This window comes from Miniopterus schreibersii (genome assembly GCF_964146895.1).
Source record: "Miniopterus schreibersii genome assembly, chromosome: 5".
In the NCBI taxonomy this organism is placed as follows: domain Eukaryota; kingdom Metazoa; phylum Chordata; class Mammalia; order Chiroptera; family Miniopteridae; genus Miniopterus; species Miniopterus schreibersii.
Genome location: NC_138106.1, coordinates 36,591,287 through 36,604,540, shown reverse-complemented (window position 1 = coordinate 36,604,540; position 13,254 = coordinate 36,591,287). Strand labels below are relative to the sequence as shown.

The 13,254-nt window shown below is 35.4% G+C and overlaps 1 protein-coding gene across 3 annotated transcripts in view; it reads right to left on the bottom strand.

Moving 5' to 3' along the window:
- Positions 1–13,254, bottom strand: part of VPS8 (VPS8 subunit of CORVET complex) — a 200,586-nt gene that overhangs the window by 106,263 nt on the left and 81,069 nt on the right. For all 3 annotated transcript variants that reach the window (XM_081138242.1, XM_081138241.1, XM_081138243.1), the window contains 6 exons: positions 12,425–12,647; positions 12,220–12,309; positions 9,659–9,710; positions 4,923–4,965; positions 3,491–3,563; positions 3,086–3,205 (listed from right to left, as the gene is read on the bottom strand). In XM_081138242.1, coding sequence (XP_080994368.1) covers positions 3,086–3,205; positions 3,491–3,563; positions 4,923–4,965; positions 9,659–9,710; positions 12,220–12,309; positions 12,425–12,647 — 601 coding nt within the window. The remainder of the gene's footprint in view (positions 1–3,085; positions 3,206–3,490; positions 3,564–4,922; positions 4,966–9,658; positions 9,711–12,219; positions 12,310–12,424; positions 12,648–13,254) is intronic.

Genomic DNA, 13,254 nt, shown 5'->3' with positions numbered 1-13,254 from the left:
TAAAACAAAACTGATAAATTAGACTTGATCAAAATGTAAAACTTCTTCTCTTCAAAAGACATTGAAGATGGGCATATCAAGTGTTGGTGAGAAGATGAAAGAACTAATAATTTCCATATACTACTGGTAGGAATGTACAACTGATTCAGAAAACTGTCAGTTTCTTATGAAGTAAAATAATATACTTAATAAATGACTTAGCAATACCATTCTTTGGTATTTACTCACGAGAAATAAAAATATATGTCCTCACAAAGGCCTAAATGTAAATATTCATAATAGCTTTATTCATAATACCCTAAAACTGAAAACAACCCCAAGGACGATCTACTGGTGAAGGATCAAAAGACTGAATATCCATAAAATGGAAAATTACACAGCCATAAAAAGGAAAAACCTATTGATACAAGCAACAACATGAATAAATCTCAAAAGCATTATTTTAAGTGAAGGAAGCTAGACAAAAAAACTACAAAGTGTATGATTCTATTTAAATGATATTCTAGAAAAGGCAGAACTACAGTGTCAGAAAGCAGATCAGTAGTTGTCATGGACTGGGGTTGGGACTGACTACAAACTGCGTAAGTGACCTTTTGGGGGTAATGGAAATGTTCTATACCTAGACTGTAATAGTGGATACGAGGCTGCATACATTTGTCAAGTTCTTCTCTTGGAAATGGGTGAATTATATTTTGTACAAATTATACCTCAAGAAAGCTAAATTTAAAAACCTTACTTGAAAAAAATGTCCTTAAATTTAAAAAAACTGGGAAAATGTGGTTTGAAAATCTCACCTAAATTCTTTTTTGTCTCTCTGAAAATGTTTTTTATTAAGTTATATTAACTGAATTATGAAGGTCATATGATTAAATCAATTATGGTAAACATAATAGACAATGAATCCAGGGTTTAATGCCCAGGCCTTATCCATTTCTCCAGCTTTAGAACATGGGGATGCAGCCAACACTGGATGCACACATGGGAAAAAACCTCCACTTGTCTCTTAGGCATTTCAAATTCTTTATGGTCAAAAGAGAACTAATTATCTACCTTTCGTTCCACCCCATCTCCTGAGAAACTTGTTTCTCTTCTGATCCCCTACTGAATCCACAAATAAGCCACCATACCTTCAGTTCACCCAGTCAGAAACCTGGGAATCTTTGATGATTCCCCATTTGTCTTATTTTTCACATCCAAGTGTACAATGAGCCCTAAATGTTAGGCCAATTTGCCTCCTAAAGTATCTTCCAAATCCTTTCACATCTTAGTATCCCCACTGTCACTGCCAAAGTCAAGCCATCATTATATTCTATCTGGATTACTACAAAAATTTGCTAACAGATCTTCTTGCTTCCAATTTTATCTTATTTTAATCCATTTTTCATACAATGGACAGAGGGAATTTCTCTGAACTACAAATCATGATATTCCTCTATTTAAAAGGCTTCGATGGCCATCTACTACTCTAGTACAAAGCCCAAACTTCTTACCATGAATAATAATATTGAGTCTCTATCCATCTCTATGGATTTGTCTGTCTCTAAGGCTTCCTTACACTTAAAGATGTGACCATACTGATTTTTTCCCCCCACTTCTTTGAAACACATATTGCTCTGTCTTGTTTCCAGGCCCTTTCACATATTCTACCCTTCTGCCTAGAGTATTTCCCCATAACCCTAACCTGACTATCTTCTACTTATCCTTTGAGGCTCAGCATGGACATTATAATTCTAATAATTCCAAAGGATCGTCAGTGGAATTTTCATTTAAAAATGAAAATTAGCCCAGTCGGCTGTGGCTCAGCAGTTGAGCGTCGACCTAGGATCCAGGCGATTGGGGTTCGATTCCTGGTCAGGGCACATGCCCGGGTTGCGGGCTGCAGCCGATCAATGACTCTCTCATCATTGATGTTTCTCTCTCTCTCTCTCTCTCCCTCTCCTTTCCTCTCTCTGAAATCAATAAAGATATATTTAAAAAAAAAAAAAAAGAAAATTAGGTAAAATTCTTTTTTGTTCTCTACCATTCTTTCCGAAGCCCCTGCCCCACACTTCCTGTCTTTTTTTTCCCCCCTACATGCCAAACACCAAGTTCCCTTGTGCTTTCTGGATGTCTAAGGTTTCCTAAACCAACTAGGTCTGACTTCCAATCCTAAGTTTCTTTTCCCTTCTTCCCATGCAATTAAAGTTACTACTTCTGAAGTAAGATTTTCAAATTAAACTAATTCAAAGTATGATATAATTGGAATGTTGATCTCCTCATGGGCACTTACTTTTTTTATTTTAACAGTTTATTATATTATTCCTTTATAAAAATACTTTATATTCATTAGAGAAATTTGCCCCATCTCACAGATTTAAATGTATTATATTTCCAAATATTGTGCATATGCAATATTTGTGTCTTCCTTCCCATCTTTCTTCAAATATTGTGCATATACAATATTTGGGTTTTATACATTTGTGAGCCTGATACTTCACTAAACATTATAATGTAAGCACTGTCTGTGCTTGATCAAAAGCTTTCAAAAAACAACTACAATACTACTTGGGGGGTGGGGAAGATATGATACATTTTATATAATTATTCCTCTGGGGGGCATTTTCACAGAAAACCTATCTCACCCAGATCCATCTTTAATTAAACATATATAAAGATAAAGATATTTTTTTCAGCAGGAAACATCCATGCTCCATTTCAACTATCATCACTACCACCTGTCCTTTAGAGCCATCTTCCATGTTCAGTATGCCAACTAATATGACTTATGAAATCAAAGATGCACCACATTTAACCCTGCTTTCTTCAACTTTTTGATAAGAATGTGTTAGAGACGAGCGAATGAGACAGACAGAGAGAGAGAAAGGCAGAGGAGGAGGGGGAAAGGAGAGAAAGAAGAGGGGGAAGAAAGGAAGGGAGATAAAGAACTAGAAAATATTGGGTGACACAACAAAATTAAACATTTGAAACCTTGACTTACTGCTAGGACATAAAAATAGTACCTGCATAAGGATTATTATTTGTCTTTCTTTCTATTAAAAATATCACCCTGGCTTTTAAAACACTTTAAAATCATGTTATCTCTTACCAGTGCCAATACATTTAGAAATTCTCGTGTGTCAAAATGTAGCAAAGTCCGAACATAGGGATAGATTTCTTCCTCAGGGGAAGCTTCTGCTGAATGCAGGCGAATTAGAAATTCAAAAACCTGCCAAGTTGGGGAAAAAAAGTTGATTATTTTCTCACCTCACAAAGTATCTTGCTGAAGCACTGAATCCCATTTGGGTAAAATAAAGGCAGGTTGAATTTACTTTAAAGTGCCACTACGTTAGAACTTCTGTTATAATTATTGGCTTCAGTGATGATGTGCAGGCTCTCTCCTGTTAGAGCTAATAGACTGCTCCTGCCCCACGTGTAACCCTCAATACAACTGTCTTTAGTGCACCTTAACAAGAGGTGTAGATGGTAAAAATACTGTGAAAATAGGACCAACCTGGTTTTTAACCAAAGGAACAAGATCTTCCGGGATGTCACCAAGGGGATAGGCACGACCTGCTAGACAACAGCTAGAAGAAAAGAATGAGAACAGATTTGGTGATTTGTGATGGACTAACTTCCAGGTAACATGTTGCTTCTCAAACGCAAGATACTAGTTTGATTTTTAAGTAGGCTCAGCTTTTGTCAGTTAGGTCAAGTTCAAACCCAGGTCTAGTTCAAACCCAGATCAAGATGATAGCTAGTTCAGAAAATGTGGGTGACAGGGATGGTGGTGAAGTAATACACCTGTGACTAAATCATATTTCTTCTATTTTTCTAAGAAAAACCCAAGCTGCAATAAAGGGTCAAGAAGGAATGAGAGACTGTCTAAAAGTCACATACCCAGCATCTACAAAAAACCTAATGGTGCCGTTAAACTATGATTTACCTGTTAGAAGCCTGATTTTCTCAGAAGCTTTTAAACCAGTGGCTCTGAGAATGGTGATTAAAGATGGAGAATGAACTAGGCTAAGAAATTTCTGGAAAATGTCTGTAATCAGATAAGCCTTCAGGGAGAGTTAGAATCTTATGAGATATTAACTGCACAGTTTTACCTCCAAATCAGACTTTCCCTATGGCTAATGACTTGCCTTGTAGGCTGAATTACAAAAATTTCTTCTGCATATGCCCTCATTTTTTCTGGATTGTTTTTTTGATGTGTGAGGGGGTGTGAATTTTAAACCTCTTTAAACTAGTCATCAATTTTGAGTGTTAGATTAGAGACAGCTGGGTACCAGCATATTCTAAGAAGTTTAAAGTATGAAATAGGTCTCAAATTTGACTCTGACACTAGATAGGAGCCTGCCTGCCACCCTGGCAGCCAGTTATCTACCTAAAAGTTCTGTCAGGACACAATTCTGAGTCTGCATAGCCTATTGCAAAGAACTCTGTTCCAGCAGCAGTTTTACCTCTGTCACTAACTTTTTCATGATTTAAATCTCTTGCCCTGATATATAATATAGATAACACACATCCCACAATGTTGTCATTAGTAAAAGTAAAGTATTCTACATTGTGGTTTCTCAATCTCAGCCTTATTGGTATTTTGAGAGAGAGAATTCCCTGTTGTGGGGATTACCCTGTACACCGTAAAACGTTTAGCAGCATCCTTGGCCTCTACCCACTAGATGCCAGTAGCATCTCTCCCCCAGCCCCAGTTGTGACAAACAAAAATGTCTCTAGACATTGCCAAATGATTCTCGGTGGAGGTGGAGTGCATGGGGTGAAAAACTCAACTATAGCTGAGAAGCACTGCTATACATGAAAGAACAATGAAAAATAAAAAGCACTACATAGATAAGAGACGACAGTACCTCTAAGATTATGGGGGGGGGGGGAGGAAGGAATTATAGGAGGAGTATAACAGAGATAAATAAAAAACCTCTTACCTAATATATACAAGGAGCTTGTTGCCCATAACGACTTGCTCATCTAAAATAGAAAAAGTATCTTCAGCAATTCTCTCTCAAAACCTTTTCAGAAATGTAACTGTTATGTAGAAACAAAAAATAAAACTTGGCATTTAAGGTAAAGTAAGTATATCCCCAAGTAACAGAAAACTGAGATAAGACCACTTTACTATTTTTAGAATTCCCATAAGATTCTTTTCACAGACTCAAAGTTGATGAGTCATTCAAGGGTGCATGTAGAAGAAATAGATCTGAGGGTAGAGATCTATGTTTTGTTGGCTTAACCAATAGCTTTGGACCAGTGAAGGTGTAGAGCAGGCAGTGAGTTGACTAATCATAGATCATAACCAATTAGTTAATATTAAAGTATAACTATAAAGTCTTCTCATTTGTAATAGGACTCTTACCACCTATAGTGCTCTAGGGCTGAGAAGGCCATTGTTCACAAATGTTTGAGAGACCTGACTAAACGATCTTTAGGACCCTTTGTATTCTAAGTTAGGTCTAAAATGAAAGATTCTGTCATCTGGTAATATAAGCCTATTTCTTGGTTAAAAGAAAATGGAAATATAATTAGGCCAAGTTTTATGCCAAAGAGTCACGGGCAACAGAATAGAGCAGGAGCACCAAGAGTGCGTGAAGTAATCAGTAACTCTTGTGGTGTGAGATTATAGGAATTTGTGGTTGGTAATAATGACAAGCTGAAGTTTCTATTTTTGATATATGAATACTGGACATAGTACAAGTGTACATCTCTTATTTAATCAGTAATCCTTTACAATTACTCCAAATCTCTCCTGCTATTAGTGTAAATAAACTTGAATTGCTCAAAATTAAATGAATAATTACATCCTGCTTCAGTTCAAAATGTTTTTATATTAATAAACTTTATTTTTAAGAGAAGTTTTAATTAGGTTTACAGCAAAATTGAGGGGAAGGTATAGAGATTCCCATATGCCCCCATCCATATTCCCACACCACACACAATCCCTCCGCACTATCAACATCCCACACCAGAGTAGTATGTTTCTTATAATCAATGAACCTATACTGATGCATCATTATCACCTAATTATAGTTTATATTAGGGTTCACTCTTAGTGGTCTACATTCCATAGGCTTTGACAAATATATAATGACATGTATCCACCATTATAGTATCGTACAGAATAGCTTCACTGTCTAAAAATCCTGAGCTCTGCCTACTCATCCCTCCCACCCTCCCAACTAACCCTTAGCAAACACTGATCCTTTTACTATTTCCATAGTTTTGCCTTCTTCACAATGTCATATAACTGGAATAATACAGTATGTAGCCTTTTCAGATTGTCTTCTTTCACTTAGTAATATGCATACGTTTCCTCCATGTCTTTTCATGGCTTCATAGCTCATTTCTTTTTAGTGCTGAATCATATTCCATTGTCTGGATATACTATAGTTTATTCATCCATTCATCTACTAAAGAACATCTTGGTTGCTTGCAAATTTTAGTAATTATGAACAAAGCTGCTATAAACATCTGTGTGCAGATTTTGTGCAGACATAAGTTTTCAACTCCTTTGGGTAAATACCAAAGAGAGCAATTATTGGATCATCTGGTAAGAATATGTTTAGTTTTGTAAGAAATCACCAAACTGTCTTCCACAGTGGCCATACCATTTTGCATTCCCACCAGCAATAAATGAGAGTTCCTGTTGTGCTGCATCCTAGTCATCATTTGGTGTTGTCAGTGTCCCAGATTTTGGCTGTTCTAGTAAGTGTGTGGCCTGGTATCCCACTGTTGTTTAAACTTGTAATTACCAAATGATGTTGAATATCTTTTCATATGCTTACTTGCCATCTATATATCTTCTTTGGTGAGGTGTCTGTTCAGGTCTTTTGTTCATTTTTTTACTTGGGTTGTTCATTTCCTTATTGTTGAGATTTAAGATTTCTTTGTAGTTTGGATAACAGTCTTTTGCAAATGTTTTCTTCCAATCTGTGGAATGTCTTCTCAGTCTCTTGGCATTGTCTTTTGCAGAGGAGAAGTTTTTAATTTTAACAAAGTTCAACTTATTAGTTATTTCTTTCCTTGATGGTAACTTTCTTTCCTGGATGGTGCTATATATAAAAATTCATCACCGTAGCCACAGTCAACTATGTTACCTATTATTTCTAGATGTTTCATACTTTTGCATTTTACCATTAGGTCTATGATCCATTTTGAGCTAATTTTTATGAAAATTGTAAGGTCTGTGTCTAGATTCATTATTTTGCATGTGGATGTATAGTTGTTCCAGCCCTATTTGTTGAAAAGAGTACCTTTGTTCCAATGTCTTGCTATTGCTTCTTTGTCAAAGATCGGTTGACTATATTCATGAGAATCTCTTTCTGGACTCTCTATTGTTTCACTGATCTATTTTTCTATTCATTCACCAATACCACACTGTCTTGATTATTATACCTTTATAGTAAGTCTTGAAGTCAGTTCTCCAACTTTGTTCTTCTCTCTCAGTATTGACTTAGGTATTCAGGGTCTTTTGTCTCTCCATATAAACTTCAGAATCAGCTTGTCAATATCTAAAAAAAATATTCTGGGATTTTGATTGAATTACACTGAATTTATAGATCAAGTTGGGAATAAATGACATCTTGACATTGTTGAGTCTTCCTATAAGGTTCACAGGTAGTATAAGTACCTTATAATAACAAAATACTCCTATTCCTCCCTCCCATACCTGTATCCTTGCTGTCATTCATTTCATTTATACATAAGCATGCACACATGTGCACACACAAGCCACACATAATCAAATACATTGTTGATAATAATCTGAACAAACTGTTATCTGATAGATCAATTAATAAGAAAAATAATAAAAGTTTTCATTTTACTTTCACTTATTCATTCTCTAATACTCTTCCTTACCTGTATCTGAGATTCTTATACTACTTTCTTTCTAAAGAACTTTTTTTAACATTTCTTGCAAGACAGTTCTATTGACCAGTTCCCTCAGTTTTTATCTGAGAAGGCCTTTCTTTCTCCTTCACTTTTGAAGGAGAATTTCACAGGGTAAAAAATTGGCCTTTTCTCTCAACACCTTAAATATTTACTCCATTCTTTTCTTGCTTGCATGGTTCCTGAGGAGAAGTACGATGTAATTCTCTTTTTGCTCCTCTATAGGAAAGGTGCTCTTTTCCTCTGGCCTCTTTCAAGATCTTTTTTCTTTTTCTCAGTTTGGATATGATATGTCTACATATTGTTTTTATGCTGTTTATCTTGCTTGGTGTCCTTTGAGCTTCCTGGATCTGCGGTCTGGTGTCTGATATTAATTTGGGAAAATTCTCAGTCACTATTGCTTCAAATATTGCTTCTGTTCCTTTTTCTCCTCTTTCTCTTTCTGATATTCCCATTATGTATACATCACACCTTTTGTAGCTGCCCCATAGTTTCAGATATTCTGATCTGCTTTTGTTTCTCAATCTTTTTCTCTTTGCTTTTCAGTTTTTCAACTTTCTATTGTTATGTCAGGGCAATAAATCTCATTTTGGTGTATCAGCATAAAGATGATGAATATTCTATTGAGACCCTCCCCTAATGCTTCCCTTAAACTCCCAGCCCATAAAACCCTCAAGACAAAGGACCCAGTGCGCACTCTCCCTCTCAGGAGCACACCTGGGCCTTTCCTTTCCCCCCCTCTTCTTCCCCGCAGGCACATTACCTTTGCCTTTCTCTCTCCTAAGCTCCAAGGGCTCTTCTTTTGCTTTTGTAACTTGTTTCCTGAGCCTATGCAGCCCAGATGGCTCACTTCTACTACCTCTGTAACATTCTAAATAAACTTTCTCTTATAATGTGAATTCTTGGCTCTGAATTCTTTCTTTGCCGAACTCAAGAACTGAGGTCCAACTGCACTGCCAATAACGCTAGTAACAATTCCAATCCCAGGGAGTTGTCCAAGAAAATGAATACATATGCCCACATGAAAATTTATTCATAGGTAGAGATCAGCCCTGGGGGACAGGGCAACATACGGGATACCTCTGGTGATGAAACTCTTCTATATCTTGACTTTATCTATGTGAATATCTGGTTGTAATACTGTGCTTTAGTTTTGCAAAATGATATCATTGAGGAAACTCGGTAAAGAGTATACAGGATCCCTTGTGTCATTTCTTACAACTGTATGTGAATCTCTAATTTCCTTACAATAAAAAGTTTAATTAAAAACAAAACTCATCACAAATGTTGTCGCATTACTTATAACAGCTCCAAACTGGAAGCAACTCAAATGTCCATCAACTGCTAAACAGATAAACAAGTGATGGTATATCCAATTCATGATATACTATTCAGCAGTAAAAGGGGATGAAATATTAATAAGTGCAAAATGGATGAATCTCCAAACATTATGCTAAATGAAAGAAATACAACATCAAAGATTACATATTGTAGGATCCATTTACATGAAATGTGTGACAGAAAGTAAATCAGTGATTGTCTGGAGGTCGGACTGTTGGCAAAGGATAGAGCACAAAGGGGCAAAAGGAAACTTTTAGGTGTGAAGGAACTGTATAGGTGTATAGTCCCTTCTATAATTTAATTATAGTGGTAGTTACAGGATTATATACAATTACCAAAATTTATGCTGTACACATAAAATTGGTGAATTTTACAATATTTAAATAATATTTTAAAATACAGAAAAAAAAGAAAAAAATTAAGGCTTAGAAAATACCTGTTAGTGTCTTTCCTGCATTCAGAGGAGGAGCAATGACTTTGAAAAGTTTCTGCATGAAAATGAAATAGGAAAACAATCACCATCATTTTTTCAAAAAGAATATTTTTAAAAAGATAATCAAGAATCTTTTGCTATTAATGACCTTCCTCTGATTGAATTAGAACAATCATATGCTATTGAGATTAAATATAAAAACTTTTAATGTGGATATGAGCTGTTTTAGAAGGATCACTGGGAAACAATCATTGTCATATTCCTCATACAAGAAACCATTTAATAAATATCAGTTTGATGAAGGTCTTTGTTGAGATTATAATTTCTTATATAAGATATCCTTAGCTTTCTTAAAAAACAGTAAGTAAGTGAAGGGATTAATAACCCACCAAAATGGTAATGAAAATTACTTTAAACTGAAATCATCTGAACAATCAGCAGCCACAGAAAGAAACATTATCTAAATTTAAGCAGAGCCTCTGAAAATATAAGATAAATGGCAAAACTAACTGGCCTTCCTGGAAGGGAGTTTTCTGTTTGGGAGAAGACTGACTCTTAGCACTGGAAAGTGCAAATGCAGCTGTAGATCAGCATTAAAAAGCCCTATAAAACCATCCATACTTTGCCATAAAGCCCTAAATCCCTCCCTATGGAATGTTTTGTTAAACTGGTATATAAACTTTTACTATGGGCTATTCAGTGAGTTTACTCACTGTTGTAAACTCCCAGTATACAAGTGAATAAACCTTGTCTTTTCTCCTATTAATCTGTCTACTGTTAGTAAATTCGAAGCCCTCCCCCTATCATTGGGGGAGCTGACAGAGGAAGTTTTTCCTCTCAACACAAGGCATTACTTTTACTCCAGAAGCAGCTAAAATTAGAACAAAAGATTTCAGAGACTTTGGTAGTCATCTCAAATGTGATGACTCTGTCTTTCATTCTAGAAAATTTTAGAAGGCAGGACACCTCCCCTTCATTTAGACCTCTTTAAGTACTAAAATAACTAAACTTTAAACACTGGAAAGAGATTTCCTTATAGGCAGAGAATTATAAAAGAGAAATCATAGAATGCATCTAACCTCTCACTGCTAAAATCTCCAAATGACTATTTAATAACAAGTACTAAGCTCCTGCTGATAATCATTAAACTTGAAATCTGCTCTTAACACAAAACAAGGCAACCTCAGTGTTCCATCTGAGATGTATAGGTATAAATGCAAACCAGATTTTCAAGAATAAAATACACAAAACAAAAACTTCAAAAGCAACAATAACAAAATACCAGCAATCATTTTTATCAGCACAGAATGCATCAAATTAGAATCTGCTTTAAGGAATTATTTGAGAGAAAGTAGGAATTGCATTAATTCTTCCTAATGTGGTTTAGTAGTGGGACAGAGGACATTTCTACAGCACCTGGGTGAGGAAGCAGTTGATAGGTGTTCGAGCGTAAAGAATACTTACTCGACACACTGACGATCAGGGTCAAAAGTAGGGGAACCTGTTTTGTAAATTGTGACTCTCATTTTGTAAACTGACCAAGAAAAGAGGTGTATCAAAAATTGAAGGAGTTAGGAATTAGAGGGTTACTCATGTACCAAAGCTAAATGTGTTTAGAGAGGACTGAAATATCATGGAATTACTGCTGACTTAATACTGAAGATAGTTTTGAATGGCCAATAAATATGAAAAAAAGTTGACTGGATGCCTTCAGCAGTCACTGTAATAAAGCAATGGGCTGGCAGGGCACACTGCATTATCCACAATTCTGTCTTCAAATATAAGGCAAATAAGAAGGTGGATATGGGATTTTTTTCTTTTTTAAAATGCTCTTTAGATGCTCTTTTCTAATGGTAAGGAGAATAAGAAATTATTCTTACATAATGAATACTATAAAATTCTGAACTTGGAAAAGCAACAAATCAGCAATTAACAAATATCAACCTCCCAACATTTTCAGGACCTTCCCCCAGCAGAATATATTTACAAATAGTATTACTCAATAGTACATTTACTACATACAGTAATTACAATAAATTTTGTATACCTTTTGGAAAGGCTATTATAATATCAAAAATTCTTCAGAAAAAAACTTGAAGTCTAACAGGCATGCATTACTTTAAATTTTATATATTGTTCCCTGGGATTTAAAAACCTATTTATGCAGCTATAAAAAAGCAATGGCAGCCCGGCCGGGCGTGGCTCAGCGGTTGAGCGTCGACCTAGGATCCAGGTGATCGGGATTCGATTCCCTGTCAGGGCACATGCCCGGGTTGCGGGCTCGATCAACGACTCTCTCATCATTGATGTTTCTATCTCTCTCTCTCCCTCTCCTGTCCTCTCTCTGAAATCAATAAAGATATATTAAAAAAAAAAAAAAAAGCAATGGCAGAAAATATGAAATTAAAGACTACTTAATAAATTCCAAAATGGGTACAAGCCTAATAAATCTAAAAGAAATTTTAAAAATGCTTGAGAACAGAAACTATTCATAGCAGAGAATTAAAAAACACACACATTAAAAGACAATATTAAATATGTGTCTAAGACAGGAAGTATCTTACCTCCATTGGACTAATAAATTCATTCATGCCTCTGTTGTAAACATAGATCATAGCATCATATAGACGATTTTCCCAACACATGAGAACTACCTGTAAAAAAGGAAAAGTTGCTTGGTTCATACAATTTGACCTACTTTTGCTTCACCCTGTACAATCAACAAAGGAATGATTATTCTGTAAGTTAGTAGGCTGTCTATAAACTTACCTGCTGAATATCTAAGCTGGTGATATCCATATGTACAATGAGAGCTTCCACATTTTCCATTAATTTTTTATCTTGGAAATGAACAATTAAGTCTTTCATTACCTGGGGTGTGATCCCCACCAATTTATCACTTAAAATATATGGCTCAAGGCACTCCAAAAACACTCCTTTGGCCACTGAATTCTCACTTAATTTGTCATACATCTGGCTGAATAAAAGATCTCTATAACAGAAACAAAAAAAAGCTTTTAGGAACATTCCAAACATCCCTGAAATTCAGTGTGCTAAGTATATCATCTTTTTTCTGTTTCAATTTACAAGTTTATTAAAAACAGTAACACTATTTGCACAGAATTTTATATTATGAAAAACCTTTACATACATATATATATACATATATACATATCCACTATCTTAATTTTCCCAATACTTCTTCTACAAATAAGAAAAGCTGAGTAAGTTAAATAATTTGCTGAAAGTCACATAGCTAACAAGTGAGAGAGTCAGAATTGGGATTCGGCCTTCCCGCCTAAATCCTGTCTGAGTCTGTTATGGCACACTGCTTCGGAAACAACACACATGGGAGCGGATAGTGTGATGAACATGATAAAGCAGGAAAAAAATCCCAAAAAAGACTATCCCCAAGTTATCTCTTCCTCTTTCCTGGTACCTAAATATTCCTAGCTGATCTTCAGAGGCATCTTGCTTCTTTATCTGGTTCTTACCATTTGCTTCCCAGAGGGTTTAGGCAGTGATGATTGATAGAAGAAAATGTTCAATATTTTTAAAATATGTCTGAAAACAATTTTATTGCAGAAACACATTTTAAA